Source organism: Plecotus auritus, assembly GCF_963455305.1.
Source record: "Plecotus auritus genome assembly, chromosome: 7".
NCBI lineage: Eukaryota > Metazoa > Chordata > Mammalia > Chiroptera > Vespertilionidae > Plecotus > Plecotus auritus.
The window spans coordinates 53,218,158-53,236,326 of record NC_137774.1 but is presented as its reverse complement, the minus strand read 5'-3'; the positions used below and the strand labels follow the sequence as shown (position 1 = coordinate 53,236,326).

The window sequence follows — 18,169 nt, the reverse complement described above, 5'->3', positions numbered from 1 at the left end:
GCGGTGCATTCAGGAAGCTACCAATCGATGTGTCTCTCAGGTCAATGTTTCATTTCTTTAAAATATATTTTTATTGATTTTATAGAGGAAAGGAAAGAGAGAGAGGGAAACATCAATGATGACAGAGAATCATTGATTGGCTGCCTCCTGCACATCTTCTACTGGGGATCGAGCCTGCAACCCAGGCATGTGCCCTTGACTGGAATTGAACCTAGGAACCTTCAGTCCGCAGGCCAATGCTCTATCCACTGAGCCAAACAGCCAGGGCATCAATGTTTCTTTCTCTCTCTGTTTCTCCTCCCTCCCTTCCACTCTCTCTAAAAAAAAAAAAAAAAAAAAGATGAAAAAATCTTCTGGTGAGGATTAAAATAGTAGTAGTAGTAGTAGTAGTAGTAGTAGTAGTAGTACTACTACTAAAGGGAAAAATCTCCCTTCACCTTAGACCCAGAAATAACCACCATTTATGGCTTATTATATAACCGTGTAGATGTTTCTTTAGCATAAAAGCGTGTGTGTGTGTGTATAGGGAGAGAAAGTTTTGTAAATTGGAATACACTATACACTACACATTATTCAGATACTGGCTCATTTCACTTTGTCATTGAAATATAATCCTTAAGGTCAGAGATTTTTATCTAGTTTGCTTGCTAGTATATCTCTCGCCTATAACACTGGCTAGCACATAGTTATATAGAGGAAGCTCAATAAATATTTGTTTAATGAATGAAGGACTCTATCAAAGACATCTTTAAGTTTCAGTATTTGGGAAAATAATTCATTTTTAAGGCTATATTACATGCAACTATTTAAACACACCTCTATTGATGGGCATCTAGCTTAATTTGGATTAAATTATTAAAAAACAATACAGTGAAATTCTTTTACAAATTTTTGCCCACTTAGGCTTTTTCTTTATAAAGAGTGTATCTTGATTAATTTTCAAATATCAGGAATCACTCTAGCTAGTGAAGCAGAAAGGAATTTAATACAGGGAGGGTGGGAGGAGAAGGCTCTAGTTTGTGCTGAGCTTCCAGGTCGACACTCAAACACTAAGCCACGTCAGCCAGGCTGCACTGGCCAGTGTGGTTCCATGGTTAGAGTGTTCTTTTCCTGAGTGCTTGCCTAGGACTGTCATTTCTCTCAAGATCTAGGGTTAGCGTTAGGACCACAGCATCACCGTTGTATCCCTGTCTGCGTAGCAGGTAATGTTCTCAGGGTTCCTTCACAGTGTACCACGGGGCAGGATTTCCTTCTTTAAGACTGAAAATATTTCATTGTATGTAGATACCACATTTTCTCCCCCCCTCCCCATACTTTTAATGGAAACAAAAGTAAAAAGGTGAGTGGCAGATTGTCTGAAAAATTGGCTGAGTTAGTGATTGCTCCTGTGCCGTAGAGGCTTGCCAGGGTGATATCCAGCATCTAGAAGGGTTCAGGAATCTGGAAAAGGGGCTGCATGTAAATTAATAAAGAGGCTAGAAATATAATATAAATTTGTAATCCATGGGGGAGCCAGAGGAAGCTTAGCTGTAGTAGCTAAGTTCTATCTCCGACCCAGGGCTCTTTTTATTCCCACATTTTGCCCTATAGCAAAGTAGATATACATATCAAAGGTAAGTTTGGTATACAGTAGGCATTGTCAGGTTGGGGAACTGCCTACGGCTCTTCAGCTGTTTGGCCAGCAGGAGGCAATAACATGTAAATTGAAATGCCCTCAGCTGTCTGGTAACAGGCAATAATATATGCAGATCTTCAGGTTTGGGGAAATGCTTTCGGCCATTCCACTAGGCAATAACATGTATTCAGCCCTGCTGAATATAGAAGCCTCAAGGCTTCATCAACCTTTTGATGAAACTTCTTGCATTTATGACATGCTGGAATTAGCCTCCGGCATATCACCATTTTTGATTTAATACATTTAAAAATTAGTCACGTTCATGTTCTTTTAAATTGCTGCCAAGCATCAAAGTAATCAGTCTGCAGTAAGCTCCTTTCTGGGCCAACAGTTCTTTGAGTCCTCTTTCCAATGTCCAACAGTTTTTTATGGGTACATGCCAGCAATGTTTAGTTCTGGATAGTGGACAAAGGGTGGAGATGCAGGTCCGACCTTCTCTGGCTTGCTCCTGGGCAACCTGCAGCGACGCACAGCTGCTGACTGCTAGCATGGCAAGGCATCTTTACTATCTCCATCTCTGGACTGTTTCTCCTCTGTTGTCAGCGTGTTGCCTGTGGCCACCACCATCTGTGGCTGGAGTACTCTGATTAGTTCCTCTCTCGGATCCATTGTTGCAGGAATCCATACGGGCTTGGAGGAGTTTTCTGGAAATATATAAGCATATTCTCAACCAAAGGTTAATAAAGGAATCTTTTCTGTAAACTAGACTTGGGATTCTTTCATTTTGCCCAAATCATTTTCCTTTGGGTTATTCTGACACCATGTGTATCTTTCCATTAGCATTACAAGTGAAAAATTTCTTAAAGTAAAAAATTTAAAGCAATTAAGGCTTGATGTAATTTTCTTACAGGGGATTATTCCACTATCCCCCCTTTTTTGTTTTAAATATTATTAAGAGGCTTTTGGAAATTTTGCAATGCAGTTTTGATAGTTTTTAATTTAAATCTTTGTATAGAAATATGACTGGTCTGGATTCATTACATGTTAAGCAGTTTTTCTATGAGATGAACCATTAGTAAAAAATTAGTTAATGCTTCAGGAACAGGTTCCTGCCTAGTACAATTAAGTTCCCCTGAATATTTACTTATTTTAATTTGCCAATTTAAATTAATTTGAAATAAGGCTTATTTTTTAACTTTATTTGTCCTTAGCTGTGGACAATAAATGACACTAATTGAATTTTTGTTATAGTCTTTGAGTAATTTTACATTAGCTTTGTTTAGGGAGGCAAAAACACAAATTACTTACTTTTCTTTTTGAGGCCTAATACATTAAATTATAATTTTCCAGACATTTTAAGGAAACCTCTCTTTATTTCCTTCCAGAATAATTTTTAAGTCACCATTAGAGAGTTTCTTTTAAAAACCATTTTCTTTCTTTTTTACACCAAGCAACCTACATAGCTGCTACTTTTTGGATGCTCACCAATCTTGCCAGGCCATGTCTTTGCATTAAATGACTTCCTTTTCGTTCATGGTGACTACTCTTAATGATCAGATTTAACGCTTGAATAATAACTTTCAGTTTACCCTGTAAATATTAGCGGAAGAGATTTTAAATTTTATCCTTTTTATTAAGCCTAAAATTTACTTTTAAATAGTATTCTTTTTGGCTCATTTGCATATACAGAGGGATTATGGGAGGCCTCGGTAACTTTTTTAGAGGACTGGCGGTATGCAAATTTTTATCTTGGCTTTTGTTAAATCTAATTGCTTATAAAAATATTGGCTTCTCATATAACTGAAATTATATGAGACCTCGATTATAATTTAAAAAGCTAATTTATTAAGTAATTAAAGCAGGCATCTTCATAGAAAAAGCAAAGCAAGCAATTCTGATCTAGGAGGCAGAAACGCTACCCCAACCCCAGCCCATTGAAAATGCAGGCTGCCTGAGGGCTATTGCTTGCTTTTTACTTTTATTTTTAAAATTTGGCTTTATTTAAGAAATATTTAATAACTTGTTTTGCCCTTCCTTAGAGGCCAAAACCTTCATAACATTTAAAATATATGTAAATAAATAGAATATATTTATTAATTTTTATTTGATAAAGCTTTCCATATGATTTCAAGTATATTAGATCAGTTAAATTAAAAATATTTTAAAGTCTTGAATTTAACTTGGAAAGACCATCAAAGATTATATTAAATACTTTTTATAGTTATTTTTAAAGATATCAATTAAATTTTAACTGGTCTTTATATTAAAAATTTGGTTGAGACCATAGAATTAATCCTTCTTTTTAAATTACACCTAGGTTGAAATTTTACCACATGGACTATATTTTGAATTATTAATTTCTCTAGAGAAAATACAAGAATTATTTTCTCAAAAATGAATTCCTATACTTTATGTTATTTGTTACCACAACTATATGATTTCTCTTAACTTAGTTTGAACTTTAAACTCTTAGAAGCCTTCAATTTTAGGTGGATAACTTCACATTTTTAAAAATACAAGACAGATTTTAATTGATTAAATTCTACCCTCTAAATTTTTCATGAGGCAAATTTAGATTAATATTTCAGTATTTTATCATTTTAAAATACCTACATATTTAATAAATTTTATTATTTAATTCAGTAAACTTCCAGAGTTCTAAGTTGCTAATTATTTTTGAAAACTATGTTTCTGGCTGGTGAGAGAGGGAGCCACGAAGCAAACCTGTAGCCATTTAAATGCAAATTAACTACGTTCTTTCCTTAGAGGTAACAATTTAAGGGTTGCTGCTGGCAGGGAACTTTGGCCTACCTGCTTGATTTAAAATGACCACATTTTTTCTGCTGGGGGAAATGCAACCAGCCCAGACCCCTCCTTTAATAAGGAGCAAAACTAGTTTTCCCCTGGGTTATTTAGACCTTTATAATTAATATATTATTTAACTATGTTTCAACAATTTTGAGATAGCCAATTATAATTATAGCCAATTATAATTATCCAAGGCATTTACTTTGATAAATTCTGTAACAGAGATGATTTACTGATTTTTTTCAGCAGTTTTAATGTTAACTTTTGAATGCAGTCTATTATTATTTAAAAACTACCCTTTATTATGGAAATCTTTGGGTCGTCTCTGCCATCTTTCTTTAGCAGAAAAAACAGCTTTGGGGTTTTATTCTGTACCATCATAAAGAGAGTTAAGTTTAGCTCAAAACCTATCTAAGATCCGAAATCGGACAGTGCACACATTTTGTCTTAAACCAGCTTTCTCTCTTTACGAGTACAGAAATCCCAGATGCATTCCTAAATTTTGTAAAACTTTTAAATTATGAATCAGGAAAAAACATGGCAGAGATGAGACTTTTTAAAATAGCACTCTCGGGAGGGGGCATCCATCTTACAGGATCACCACGTGTCTCCCTTCCCCCACCTCCTGTTGGCTTTGAGAAAATTTAGCAACTGACCTGGCCGCGTTTCTCTTCCTATTAAATTAAAGGACAGATCAACAAGACTAAATAAATAAAAGTTTTTTTCCTAAATCTTTTTCTGTTCCGCTCTCCACAGCATTGACTAGCTTTTAAGGTTATTTTTGCTCAAATTTGCTTGTCCCGGCGCTTTCTATGGTAATTTTTAAACAAAGCATTAGGTAGTTTCCTGGCGCGAGAGCTGATAGCTTTAATCTCCCTAGCTGCTGAGTCTTGCCTTTTCAGGGGCAGAGGATATGGCAGCTTTTCAGAAATTATAGACTTTCCATCCCAAATACGAATTAGGTATTTTACAATTTGAACAAGAAGCCACTAATTAAATATGATAATGGCACTCCTTCTCTTTGAGCCTAATTTAAAAAGTGCCTTTTGATATTCCAATTTCTTTATAATTTTGCCTTAGAACCGAATTCTTCCCCATTATAATCTGACTTAAAATAGCCCTGCTGAATATAGAAGCCTCAAGGTTCCATCAACCTTTTGATGAAACTTCTTGCATTTATGACATGCTGGAATTAGCCTCTGGCAGAGGCTCTGTCTCCTCCCCTTGAATTTAGTCTAGTTCTTTGACTTGCTTTGGTCGGCAGAATGGGGCAGAAATGATTGTGTATAACTTATGGACAGAGGACTCAGAAAGCTTTGCAGTATCCATTTTTACCCTCTTGGATATCAAAAAAGTCAAATATACCCAAGAGAGAGTAGCCACGTGGGTAGAGAGAGGCAGTGGAGGAAGAGATCACAAACAGAGAAGGAGAGGGATGCCCGGGCGCCAAGCCCTTCCAGCCACTGCCTGGTTGGATCCTGTGAGTTAAGTCCCTGCTGAACTACCCTTGTCAAAAGTACATGTAGCCAAGAAGAGCTATTCCTGCTACCCCTGCTCAAATTGCAGAATTATGAGCAAATCATGGTTTTTAATAATTGTTATGATAATTGAAATAGTTCATTTTAAATTTAAACAATGGATACATATATAGTACCTACTTAATGAAACTGGATAAATACCACATTTTTAATCCATTCATCTGTTGGTGGACATTCAAGGTTATTTTCACCTCTTGGCTAGTGTGACTAATGCTACAATGAACCTGGCCATGCAGGTGTCTCTTCATGATCCTATTTTCAATAATTTTGGATAATATCCAGAAGTGAGATTGCTGGGTCATATGGCAGTTCTATTCTTTTTAAATCCTCACCCAATGATATGTTTATTGATTTTTTTCGGAGAGAGAGGAGGAGAAAGAGAGAGAAACATTGATGTGAGAGAGAAACATCAATCGGGGATCGAAATTGCAACCTAGGTAGTGTCCTGACCAGGAATTGCCCCTGCAACCTTTTTGGTGTACAGGATGATGCTCCAACCAACTGAACACCCCCACAGGGCTGGTAGTTCTATTTTTAATGTTTTTAGGAACCTCCCTATTTTTTTCCATTGTGGCTGCACCATTTTACTTACCCCCCTACAGTGCACGAGGGTTATAGTTTTGCCAGCACTTGTTATTTTCTGATTTTTGTTGTTGTTGTTTTATAATGACCACTAGAGGCCTGATGCCACGAAGATTCGTGCAAGAATGGGCCTTCCTTCTCCTGGCTGCCAGCACCGCCTTCGCTCTGGCCGGAGCCGCCTTTCCGCTCTGGCCTGGAGCCACCTTTCCACCTTCCCACACTGCCCAGAGGCCCAGGGCAGCTGGGGTGGTGAGGAATGCCTGCATCGTTGCAAGCGTCCCACGCCACCCTCAGCCACTTGGCAGCTGCGTATGCAAATTAACCCACCATCTTTGTTGGGTTGATTTGCATACTCACTCCTGATTGGCTGGTGGGCGTCGTGAAGGTACGGTCAATTAGCATGTTACTCTTTTATTAGTGTATATGCTAACAGGTGTGAGGTGATATCTCATTGTAGTTTTGATTTGTATTTCCCTGATAATTAGTGATGTTGAGCATCTTTTCATATATCTGTTGGCCATTAAAAAACTGTTTTTACACATATCCTTGAATATGCATAGAATATTTCAGGAAGACATTCACAAAGCTGTTTAATAATGATTACACCTGCCCAGTCAGTGTGGCTCATCGACCCATGAATCAAGAAGTCACAGTTGGATTCCCGGTCAGGGCACGTGCCCGGGTTGTGGGCTCAATCCCTAGTGTGGGGTGTGCAGTGATTCTCATCATTGATATTCCTCTCCATCTCCTTTCCTCTCTCTAAAATCAATAAAATCTTTTTTAAAAGTTTAAATAGCCGAAGCTGGTTTGGCTCAGTGGATAGAGCGTCGGCCTGCAGACTGAGGGGTCCCAGGTTCGATTCCGGTCAAGGGCGTGTACCTTGGTTGCGGGCACATCCCCAGTGGGAGGTGTGCAGGAGGCAGCTGGTCGATGTTTCTCTCTTATCGATGTTTCTGACTTTCTATCCCTCTCCCTTCCTCTCTGTAAACAATCAATAAAATATATTTTAAAAAAAAAAAGTTTAAATAATATAATGATTTCCCCCAGGGAGAGGAACAGGAAAGGCAGACTTCCTTCTAACTATGTGTCTTCTCTGGACCTTTTGAGGATCCTGCCAAGTGCATTTATTGTCTTTTCAAACTAATATTCTGATGAGCTTGAGAACCCATGTACATACATGTGTGCACACACCTTGCTTGAACTGGTCCTGATGTCACAAGTTCACCTGTGCTGGTGTGCCCTTTGGTTTTGTAGAGGCATTCCACCTACAGCGGCATTCGCCCAGCCAGCAAAGGAGTGGCCCAGCGCTTGGATCTTCCCGACCTGCCCCTCTCAGGTAAATCGTCTTCAAGATGATTACTTACTTTTTTGTGGGGTTCACTTTTCTTAGCATGAACCGAACTTAGAAAAATAGTCAGTGGTGTTTATTCCAGACGATTTTGGGCTCTCGGTGTGTGTGATGAGGGTGAGAGCCTGCTCCCGCGTGGTGCCCTTCTCCCTGTGCAGGGGGCCAGGGCAGTGTCCGGCTGCGGGAGCTGTGCTTGTTTGCTTGTTTTATACTGAATCTCAGGAAAATTAAAAAAAAATTTTAAGAAAAAAAATCTTATCCGATTCTCACAGTCTGTTGCTTCCATAATTTCTAAAATAGGCCTTTTGAGATATTTTTGTCTTTGAGAATAATCCTCATCCACATATTGTTGAAAGTCACATCTTGACAAGGAAGTGCTGGTTGTAGCTGAAGTCCTCAGTGTCACATGTTCACTCCTGCTCTGCCTCCCCCGCTGGAAGCCAGTCACGCAGAGTTATGGGGCACACGGTTCCGGGGCACTCGGTTACAGGGCACACGGTTAAGGGGCACTTGGTTATGGGCACTCGGTTACGGGGCACACGGTTAAGGGGCACTCAGTTATGGGGCACTCAGTTATGGGGCACTCGGTTATGGGGCACACGGTTAAGGGGCACTTGGTTATGGGCACTCGGTTACAGGGCACTCGGTTGCAGGGGACTCAGTTACGGAGCACACGGTTAAGGGGCACTCAGTTATGGGGCACACGGTTACAGGGCACACGGTTAAGGGGCACTCGGTTACGGGGCACACGGTTCCGGGGCACTCGGTTCCGGGGCACACGGTTACGGGGCACTCAGTTATAGGGGACTCAGTTACAGGGCACATGGTTAAGGGGCACTCGGTTATGGGGCACACAGTTACGGGGCACTCGGTTCCGGGGCACGGTTACAGGGCACTCGGTTACAGGGGACTCAGTTACGGGGCACACGGTTACGGGGCACTCGGTTACAGGGGACCCGGGAGAGGGACTGCTGGGTTTGAACCGGCACTGCCACCTGTAGCCCGGTTGTGGCCATGTTATCCCACCTCTGTGCAGTGGTCCCTCCTCTCCAAAGTGCAAAGAACACTGTCTGGCTGGTAGACGGCTGCAAGGGTTGAGTGGACTTGGCCCCGGACCTAGTGCTGCAGCAGGGTTACTCTTGTCACGGACCCACTGTCTGCACACCAGCTCACCTGCAGGACAGAGACCTTAGAAGTGGATAAAGGTTGTCCAGAGTACACACCTGAGCCGTCTATCTCTGTGGCCACTGTTGTGAGGAAGCAAAAATGACAAGAACACTAACTGGCTATTTACTAGTGCCTGTCATGGAGAGAAAGCCAAATATCAGATTGCATAGGTAGAAGTCCTTTGATTTTAAGTTAAGACAGAATTTCTGTAACATGGTGTGAATAAAAGTACATTCCCACTGCACTTCTTTGGGATCATGGTCAAACGTGGACAGATTTAATTCTGAAAATAGTTGTTTCTATGAGATGAGTTTCACTCTTTGATTGTAAATTCTTTTACCTTATTTTTTCCCCTCTGAGTTCTGTTTGCTTGTTCATGGAATTGAGGACTTTAGAGTGAGATAAATACTGACATCAAGAGTTTACAGGTTACCTGGGCCTGTGCGCTGCAGGTGACATGTGAGACCCAGCCCTACAGAGATAAACGATTGCCGCAGCCACACGGCTCCGGGACCAGGATGCGAGTTCTCCTCATTTTCCCCGCAGTGTGTCCTTTCGGTCATGAGGCTGGTGATGGCTCTGATTCACGGTTTCATAAAGAAATGATGAAGGTTTACAAAGGATTTCACTGCATAGTAATGATGCCAGGAAGAAGGAAATGGTGACCAAGGACCAGTGGGTAGTCCAAGGTTGGCAGAGTGAGAAAAACAGAGAAGGGGTGAGTGAGGCCCAGAGCAGGTTGTTATTCCTGTGCCAACTGAGTGACCCTCCGAGAAACGGAGGGAGGCCAAAGCAGAGCACGGGGCGCCTGCCCGGCTTGCCTTCTGCACACGCACTGAGCCATGTGACGGGGAGCAGCTTGCCTGCAGGCACAGTGCTGGGCGTCTTAGGCACGTGTGGCTTTGATTGTGGTAAATACCTATGACATAGCATTTATTATCTTAACCATTTTCAAGTGTAGTAGGTGAGCTTTTGGTCACAATATTTGTCTTTTCCGTTCTTCCAGCTTTAAAATTCCCATTTGTGTAGAGAAAGCCTTCTAATTGACCAGGTAAATGCTGACGCTGAGACCACAGCAGCCAGTGCCTCCGAGTGACTAGTTCGTTGGCAATGCCCTGCTCCCCACCGGGCACCTGTCTGCCGGGCGACTCTGTTTACTCTCTGAGAAGGATTACGTGTGAAAACTGCTTGCCTTCAGGCTCGACAACACTGAGTCATCAGAAACTGTAGAAATGGGATTAATGTGTGTTTTTGTTGTTTTCTTCAGTGGTGTAAGCACTGTTTTTCCTGCGCTTCCAGCTCCCCATAATTGGTGGCTGTAAGGTGTATGGATAGTATTTTCTTCCATGACTATTTAAGGTGACTGAGGGCTCGCCTGTGGCACTGAGCAGGCCACTTCATTCTCTGAGCTCCCCTTTCCTTTGTAAATACAAACTAGACAGCCCAGAATGTTCTCCCGCCAGATGCCTTGGAGCCCATTAAGAACTGTCAGCTGGAATCAGCCTGCTTTGTTACCTGTTTTGACTCAGACGAATGTGACAGCAGAGAGGAGCCTGAAGAGAATTCCTTTTACTTCTTTTTAGAAAGTCAGGGTTTTTCGCCTATAAAATAATTGTCATTCTTGGTTCCCAGCTCTGTCTGCTGCCACCTGTGACCTGATGGTCCCTTAGGCACCTTTCTACCAGCCCCTTCTCAGATGCCCATCAGTGAAAGCCGAGTACCGGCCTCGAGGACAGAGCTGGCGCCGTGGGCACTGACCTGTGCAGTGGCACAGGCTCTTAATAAGGGTGCAGGTCCAGCGCTCTGGTGCGTCTTGAAATTCTGAATGATTTTTGAAAAGGGGCTAATTTGGCATTAGTCCTTTGAATTATATATTCATCCCTGCCTGAGCAGTCCTTTCTAGAAAATATCACTTCCCTGCTTGCATTTTTATTGCTTATCTAGAAACTATGTCTGTTATCTGTTTGTATTGGGAATAAAATGAGAATTGTACTGTACGGTACCACGTTTTAAAAAGTGTGATGACCAGTCAGACCCTGTCCTTCGGGAGTAGTGATTGTGCTATTGTGCACACAGGTTTTCTAAAAGGAAGAGCTGATGACCTGAAGCCAGACCCTTACCTCCGCAAGAGCCCCTCCCTGGAGTCACTGAGCAGACCCCCGGCCCTGGGCTTCGGAAGCACGAGGCTGCTGAGCACGTCCACCGGGGGCTTGAGGTCACACAGCAAACTCAGGTACCACGTTATAAACAGTGAGAAATCAGACAGTGGGCCGATGCCCTTGTATTCTTCCTTCGTTTATTCCTTACGTTACAGAATTTACCTGGCGACCGAAAAATACACAGGAGTACCTGGAGATACAGGAAAAAACCATTTATTTCTAGATGTACTAGTTCCGTGACTCGAGAGCCTGTTCCAAATTCTGAGCAAGCCAATATGGAGGAAGCTTTCTCTTTATTCCCTTTGGTTTCTTTGTCCCCAAATAAGGATCATACTTCGGACTTTTCGCGGGCTTTGCAAAAAGCCCCGTGTGTTGGGATGGGGGTCATGAGACCACACCTAAAGGCCTGGTCTGGCGCCAGCACTGATAACCCCTCCAGAGGTTGTGTATTGTTCATGGTTTATGGCCTCTGCAAAATGGGAGTATTTAGGTAAATAGATCTTGCAAGACCAGATAACTAAGGAAGGGGCAGTGACTAGACTATATAGGCTAACAGGAATGCGCATTAGGGATACTGATTAACTAAGGTACAGAGTCAGGCTGCTAGGTCCCCATCCCCCCCCAAAATGTCTTATTTTCCTCATCATTCCTCCTCTCACCCCCTCCCCCACTTGATTCTTAAGCTGATTTTCAGCCTTGGGGATTCAATAGAAGACTCAAAGCTAGGGAGTGGGGTGTTCAGCAGCTTGAGTTTTTTTCATTTTTATTACCCAAGGGATTGTGATGGCAGTCCAGAGACCTGGTCTGGAGTAACATCTGAGGCTTCAGGGCTTATTGATTCTCTCTATTAGCTGTTCTAAACCTGTTGGCTTTCGTAGCAGAAGGGAGAGGGAGTCTATATGGGTTTCTTCATTTCCAGCTTCAGAGCAGTTGGAGTGGTGAGAAGCACGTCTTTCCTCATCACTACGGTCACTTTACTTCTACACATATTTCCTGAATGAAAACGATTAAGACCCAGTGCCTCCTTCAGCAGAGTGACGTGAGGGCTGTGAGACAATGATCGAGCTGGTGCTCGGCGCTGCTGTTGGACCAGGAAGCCCGGGAGAGGAAGCAGCAGTTCTACGGGTGCCTGCAGGGATCCCGGGCCGTGGTGTTAGTGAGACTGAACTGCGGGCTGCAGTGGTTGGGGAGTCTGGCACATGTGTGGTAGGCTTTCCTCCAGTATGGGCTGGGAGGTGGGTCCTTAGGACATCACACCAGGAAAGGCTGGTGGGAACCAGAGTGCAAATGCCAACATCAGATGCTGGCACTTGTTTAGGTAAAACAGTGGGACCCACGAAGTGTGTAGAGGTCTGGTTTTGATGTGTGTAGTGGTAGTGGGACAGTAAACAGTGGCTGCAAGAAATGGGAGGGGCATTGCCAAGGCTGTTTAGAGGGTGCTTCAGCGGGAGGTGAGGGCTGGAGTGGGCGATAGAGTGGGCAGAGACCTCCAGGTGGGCACGAAAGGCTATCTTTGCTCTCACATCTCTGCTTCCTGTGCAGCTGTGTCAGAAACCTCCGTATGGGTCCACATTCCACCCGTCTCCGGTTCTCCTCAACGTAGGCCCCCCCCATGTGCAGAATGTCCCTGCTCTCTCCCCCCCACCCCCGCCCCAGTCAGCAAAGCCTGTTCTTCCTCTGCCTTTGCAGCATGATGCAGGCACTTCTGATGCCGCCAAGGTTCCGGCCGCAGTGCCTGCCTTGTGGCCTTGAACTCCTGAACACCTCTCCTTCCAGGACAAACTTTGCCTGAGGTTTCACTAACCACCTGGGGGCATCAGCACCTCCTTTCTTTGTCTTTGGCATCTCCCACTCATTTGGGTGTTTAATTCACTCTGCATAGTACCATGCCTTCGCCCTTATTAAGACTGTAATTTAGTGGACATTAAATTCTTTGTGTTACATTTTTATGTCATTCTCAACTTCTTGTGTTGTGGTACACCCATAGCATTTCACTCAATAAATAGGTAGATATTAAAAATTGGTAGATAGCTTGGCTGGTATGGATCAATGGTTGAGAGTCAACCTGTGAACCAGAAGGTCACAATTCAATTCCTGGTCAGGGCACATGCCTGGGTTTTGGGATTGATCCCCAGTAGGGGACGTGCAGGAGGCAGCCAATCAATGATTCTCTCTCATCATTGATGTTTCTATTTCTCTCTCCCTCTCCCTTCCTTTCTGAAATCAATAATAAAAAATTTTATAAAAATCAATCAAAAGAATAGGTAGGTAGATGAGTATACAGAATTGGCTATCTTTTGTTTGATTTTGTTTGGCTTTTTAACAGACATTACAACTACCATTATCTACACTAATAAAAGAGAAACATGCAAATTGACCGTCCCTCCACTACACCCACCAGCCAATCAGGAGCGAGTGTGCAAATTAACCCAACAAAGATGGTGGTTAATTTGCATACGCAGGCACAGAGCGAAGACAGCGTAGAAGGAAGCCAAGCGCTGCAGAAGGGAGCGGGACAGCAGAGAAGGGAGGGAGCGAGGCAGCGGAGAAGGGAGCGAAGCCCATCTTGCAGGAATAGGCCCGAGGAAGCCCTATTCTTGCAGGAATCTTCCTGCAACAGGCCTCTAGTAAATATTATAAAAGGATTTTTTGGAAGTCTGAATAAGTTCAGCTCTTGCTATATCTTTGGGTGTAGTCATTATTTGGGCCCAAATAAATGAAGTCATATCATTCAGAGATTTAATTTAAAGCTCCAGGTATTACATGTCAGTCTTGTTTATGTGCAAGAGATTGAAATAATCAAAACAGGTTTTCAGGACCAAAATGAGTGCTATTCTGAAATGGCTCTTTTACACTTTAACTTTTTCCATTTGTTCTTTTCTTTGTGCCAGAAATGCATACAAAAAGGCTATTTGTGTATTAATATGCTATTTATACTATACCCGTAATCATGAAAGCTTAAATTAGTGAAATTAATTTTTTACTTATTTTTATATTCATGTCACAGAGACAAACCAATGGCAGGGTAGAAGTTACCTTGGAAGTTCTCATCCTATTATTGATTTTTTTGCAATCATATCTAGGTAGCTCTGTTTTTATTTTTTTTTTAATTTAATAAATCTTTATTGTTCAGATTATTACAATTGTTCCTCTTTCCCGCCCCCCATAGCTCCCCTCCACCTGGTTTCCACCCCACCCTCTGCCCTTACCTCCCCCCCACTGTCCTCATCCATAGGTGTACGATTTTTGTCCACTCTCTTCCCGCACCCCCCACACCACTTCCCCCCCCCCCGAGAATTGTCAGTCCACTCCCTTTCTATGCCCCTGATTCTATTATATTCACCAGTTTATTCTGTTCATCAGATTTTTTATTCACTTGATTTTTAGATTCACTTGTTGATAGACATGTATTTGTTGTTCATAATTTTTATCTTTACCTTTTTGTTCTTCTTCCTCTTCTTCTTAAAGAATACCTTTCAGCATTTCATATAATACTGGTTTGGTGATAATGAACTCCTTTAGCTTTTTCTTATCTGTGAAGCTCTTTATCTGACCTTCAATTCTGAATGATAGCTTTGCTGAGTAATCTTGGTTGTAGGTTCTTGCTATTCATCACTTTGAATATTTCTTGCCACTCCTGTCTGGCCTGCATAGTTTCTGTTGAGAAATCAGCTGACAATCGTATGGGTGCTCCCTTGTAGGTAATTAACTGTTTTTCTCTTGCTGCTTTTAATATTCTCTCTTTGTCTTTTGCTCTTGGCATTTTAATTATGATGTGTCTTGGTGTGGCCCTCTTTGGATTCCTTTTGTTTGGGGTTCTCTGCACTTCCTGGACTTGTAAGTCTATTTCTTTCACCAGATGGGGGAAGTTTTCGGTCATTATTTCTTCAAATAGGTTTTCAGTATCTTGCTCTCTCTCTTCTTCTGGCACCCCCATAATTCGGATGTTGGTGTGCTTGAGGTTCTCCCAGAGGCTCCTTACACTATCTTCAAATTTTTGGATTCTTTTTTCTTTTTTCTTTTCTGGTTGGGTGTTTTTTGCTTCTTTGTGTTTCAAGTCTTTGACTTGATTCTTGTGGTCCTCTAGTCTGCTGTTAGGTCTCTGTATAATATTTTTTATTTCAGTCAGTGTATGTTTAATTTCTAGTTGGTCCTTTTTCATATCCTCGAGGGTCTCGCTAAATTTATCGGCCTTTTCTAGAAAATTCTTTAAAAACCTTATAACCGTGGTTTTGAACTCTATATCCAGTTGTTTGCTTTCCTCCATTTCTTTCATTTGTGATCTGTTTCTTTGTCTCCGCATTTTGGCTGCTTCCCTGAGTTGATAGAGTGGCTTTGTGTGCTAGGTGTCCTAAAGGGCTCAGTGGCTCAGCCTCCCCAGTTACCTGAGGTGGACACTCTTGGTGCACCCCTTGTGGGCTGTGTGCACAATCTTGTTGTAGTTAAGCCTTGATTGTTGTTGGTATCACTGGGAGGAATTGACCTCCAGGCCACCTTGCTGTGAGGATCAGCTGTGTCTATGCTGGGAGAACTTCTGTGCTGGAGACACCCTTATGAGACAAGACTTGCAAAATTGCAAAAGCCTCTGCGCTCAGCTTGGATGGGGCGGAGTCTCAGGGTGGAACAGGCAGCCTTGGCTTCCCGTCAACCCTGCCCTATGAGGCCCCTGGGTGTCAGTGTCCCTCAGTAATTGCTGCAAGCACCTCTGAGAGAAAGCCGCCCTCGATTTTTGCCCGCTGCCAGACAGTCCAGTTTCTCCCCGAATGAGTCTGGATTCCCAGAAACTCACCCGGAACTGGAGTTCAGCGTAGTCGGGAGCTTCCGTCTCCCTCCCGCTTTAGAAAGCCAGCCGTGCAATCAGCCTCCTGTGCACTCAGCAGTCAGTCCTCTCTGCGCGTGCATGCCTCCGGACCTCTACCTTCCGCAGCTCCCCTGAGTCTCAGTGTGCTTTCTCTTTTCCTGACAGTCCAGATTCCCCCAGATGAGTATGGGTTCCCAGAGTCTTGCCTGGGACTGGAGTTCAGCGCAGTCAGGAGGTTCCGTCTCCCTCCCGCTTGGGAAAGCCAGCCGCACACTCAGCTGCCCATGCACTCAGCCGCCCGTCCTCTCCATGCGTGCGCGTCTCCGTACCTCAGCCTTTTGCAGCTCCTCTGAGTCTCAATGTGCTTTCCTCTTTCCTTCTAGTTGTAGAATTTCCACTCAGCCAGCTTTCCTGTGATTCTGGATGGTGTCCATTTTGTCTTTTAGTTGTAGTTTTGATATTGTTGTGCGAGGCAGCAGTTTAGGTGTTTACCTATGCCGCCATCTTGGTTTCTCTCCAGTAGCTCTGTTTTTAAAAGAAAACTGTTTGGTAAATGTTTTAGTCATCCATTTATACAGAAACTCTCTCCCAAATATTCATTTCAGTCTTCCCTAGTTTTTAAGGCCTAGACAGTCAACTCTAAGAAATGGAATAAGTCCAGGCCAGGCACAGCAAGTACAGGCAAAGTCACCATAACTTCATAGTTAACAGAAACTTGTGGGTTTGAGTTTACAAATATGGCAGATAGAAGGAAAGGCAGGCATCACATTATACAAGAACATTTTAATTCAAGTATAAAGTTTTCCTTAAAACCTCCCTACCTTGATGCAGATTGTCACAGTCTAGAATCACCCCATTACTTTTAAATCATTTAAAATATTTTTATTAAATATTGGACGGATACAAAAGCATAATAAAATATGTGTAAGGTATAAGGAATATCAACCCGATGGAGGGCAAACTGGACACCCACCTTCCAGTTTCAGGAAAAGAAAATTAACACTTTTGAACTTCCCGTCAGCTCCTGGCATTTGCAGCACCTCTTGTCCCTTCCTTGCCCTCCTCCAAGGTCACCATCATTCTGAACTCTGTGTGTTTTTCCTACTTTTCTTTACAGTTTCTCCATGTATTTTGTATACCCAAACAATACAAATAGTATTTTAATTAAATTACAGATTTAAAATTTATTTATTTATTTATTTAATCCTCACCTGAGGATATTTGTATTATTGACTTTTTAGAAAAAGAGGAAGGGAGTGAGAGAGAGAGACCGATGTGAGAGAAACCAATATGAGAGAGTTTTGCCTCCCATACTAGCCCCAACCGGGGATCAAATCCAAAATCTAGATATGTACCCTGACCAGGAATCAAACCCACACCCTTTTGGTGTCTTGGAAGATGTTCCATCCAAGTGAGCCACCTGGCCAGGGCATATTTGCAACTTTGTATACATAAAAACATTGTGGGAGTTTTTTAATTCAAAATTGTTCCTGCTATTCGTTCAGGTTATTACATACATGTGTGATTCATTGGTTTTTATTGATTCGTGCAAGAGTGGGCCTTCCTTCCCCTGGCTGCCGGCACCGCCTTCGCTCCACCTGGAGCCTCCTTTCCACCTTCCCACACTGCCCAGAGGCCCGGAGCGGCTGGGGCGGTGCGGAACGCTTGCATCAGTCACCATAGCGAAGACGCAAGTGTCCCGCCCCGCCCCCGGCTGCTCGGCACCTGAGTATGCAAATTAACCTACCATCTTTGTTGTGTTAATTTGCATACTCACTCCTGATTGGCTGGTGGGTGTTGTGAAGGTATGGTCAATTTACATCTTACTCTTTTATTAGTGTAGATAGTATTCTATTATATAAATGTCCCCAGTTTATCCATTTTCCTGATGATGTACATTTGGTTGTTTCCAGTTTTTGCTGTTATAAAAAGTGCTGCTGTTGGCAGTTGTTACCAGCGATTGGACCTTGGTTCAGGAACCTCAGTCCTTGAGTTCTAGCTAAGAAAGACTTAAGAGCCAAGACTCAAACTGCAAGAGGAAGTTTATTTAGACAATCACAGAGGTAGAATAAGTGAGCTGTAGAAGAAAAGGGTCAGGAAACAAGTTACAGAGGCAAAAGAAGGGCCCTTGGAGCTTACGAGGAGAGGCAA

At 42.7% G+C, this 18,169-nt stretch overlaps 1 protein-coding gene across 12 annotated transcripts in view; it reads left to right on the top strand.

Moving 5' to 3' along the window:
* The window catches only part of SPECC1 (sperm antigen with calponin homology and coiled-coil domains 1), a 291,359-nt gene that overhangs the window by 229,465 nt on the left and 43,725 nt on the right, over nucleotides 1-18,169 (top strand). For all 12 annotated transcript variants that reach the window (XM_080681002.1, XM_080681006.1, XM_080681007.1 and 9 more), the window contains 2 exons: nucleotides 7,798-7,879; nucleotides 11,135-11,291. In XM_080681002.1, coding sequence (XP_080537128.1) covers nucleotides 7,798-7,879; nucleotides 11,135-11,291 — 239 coding nt within the window. The remainder of the gene's footprint in view (nucleotides 1-7,797; nucleotides 7,880-11,134; nucleotides 11,292-18,169) is intronic.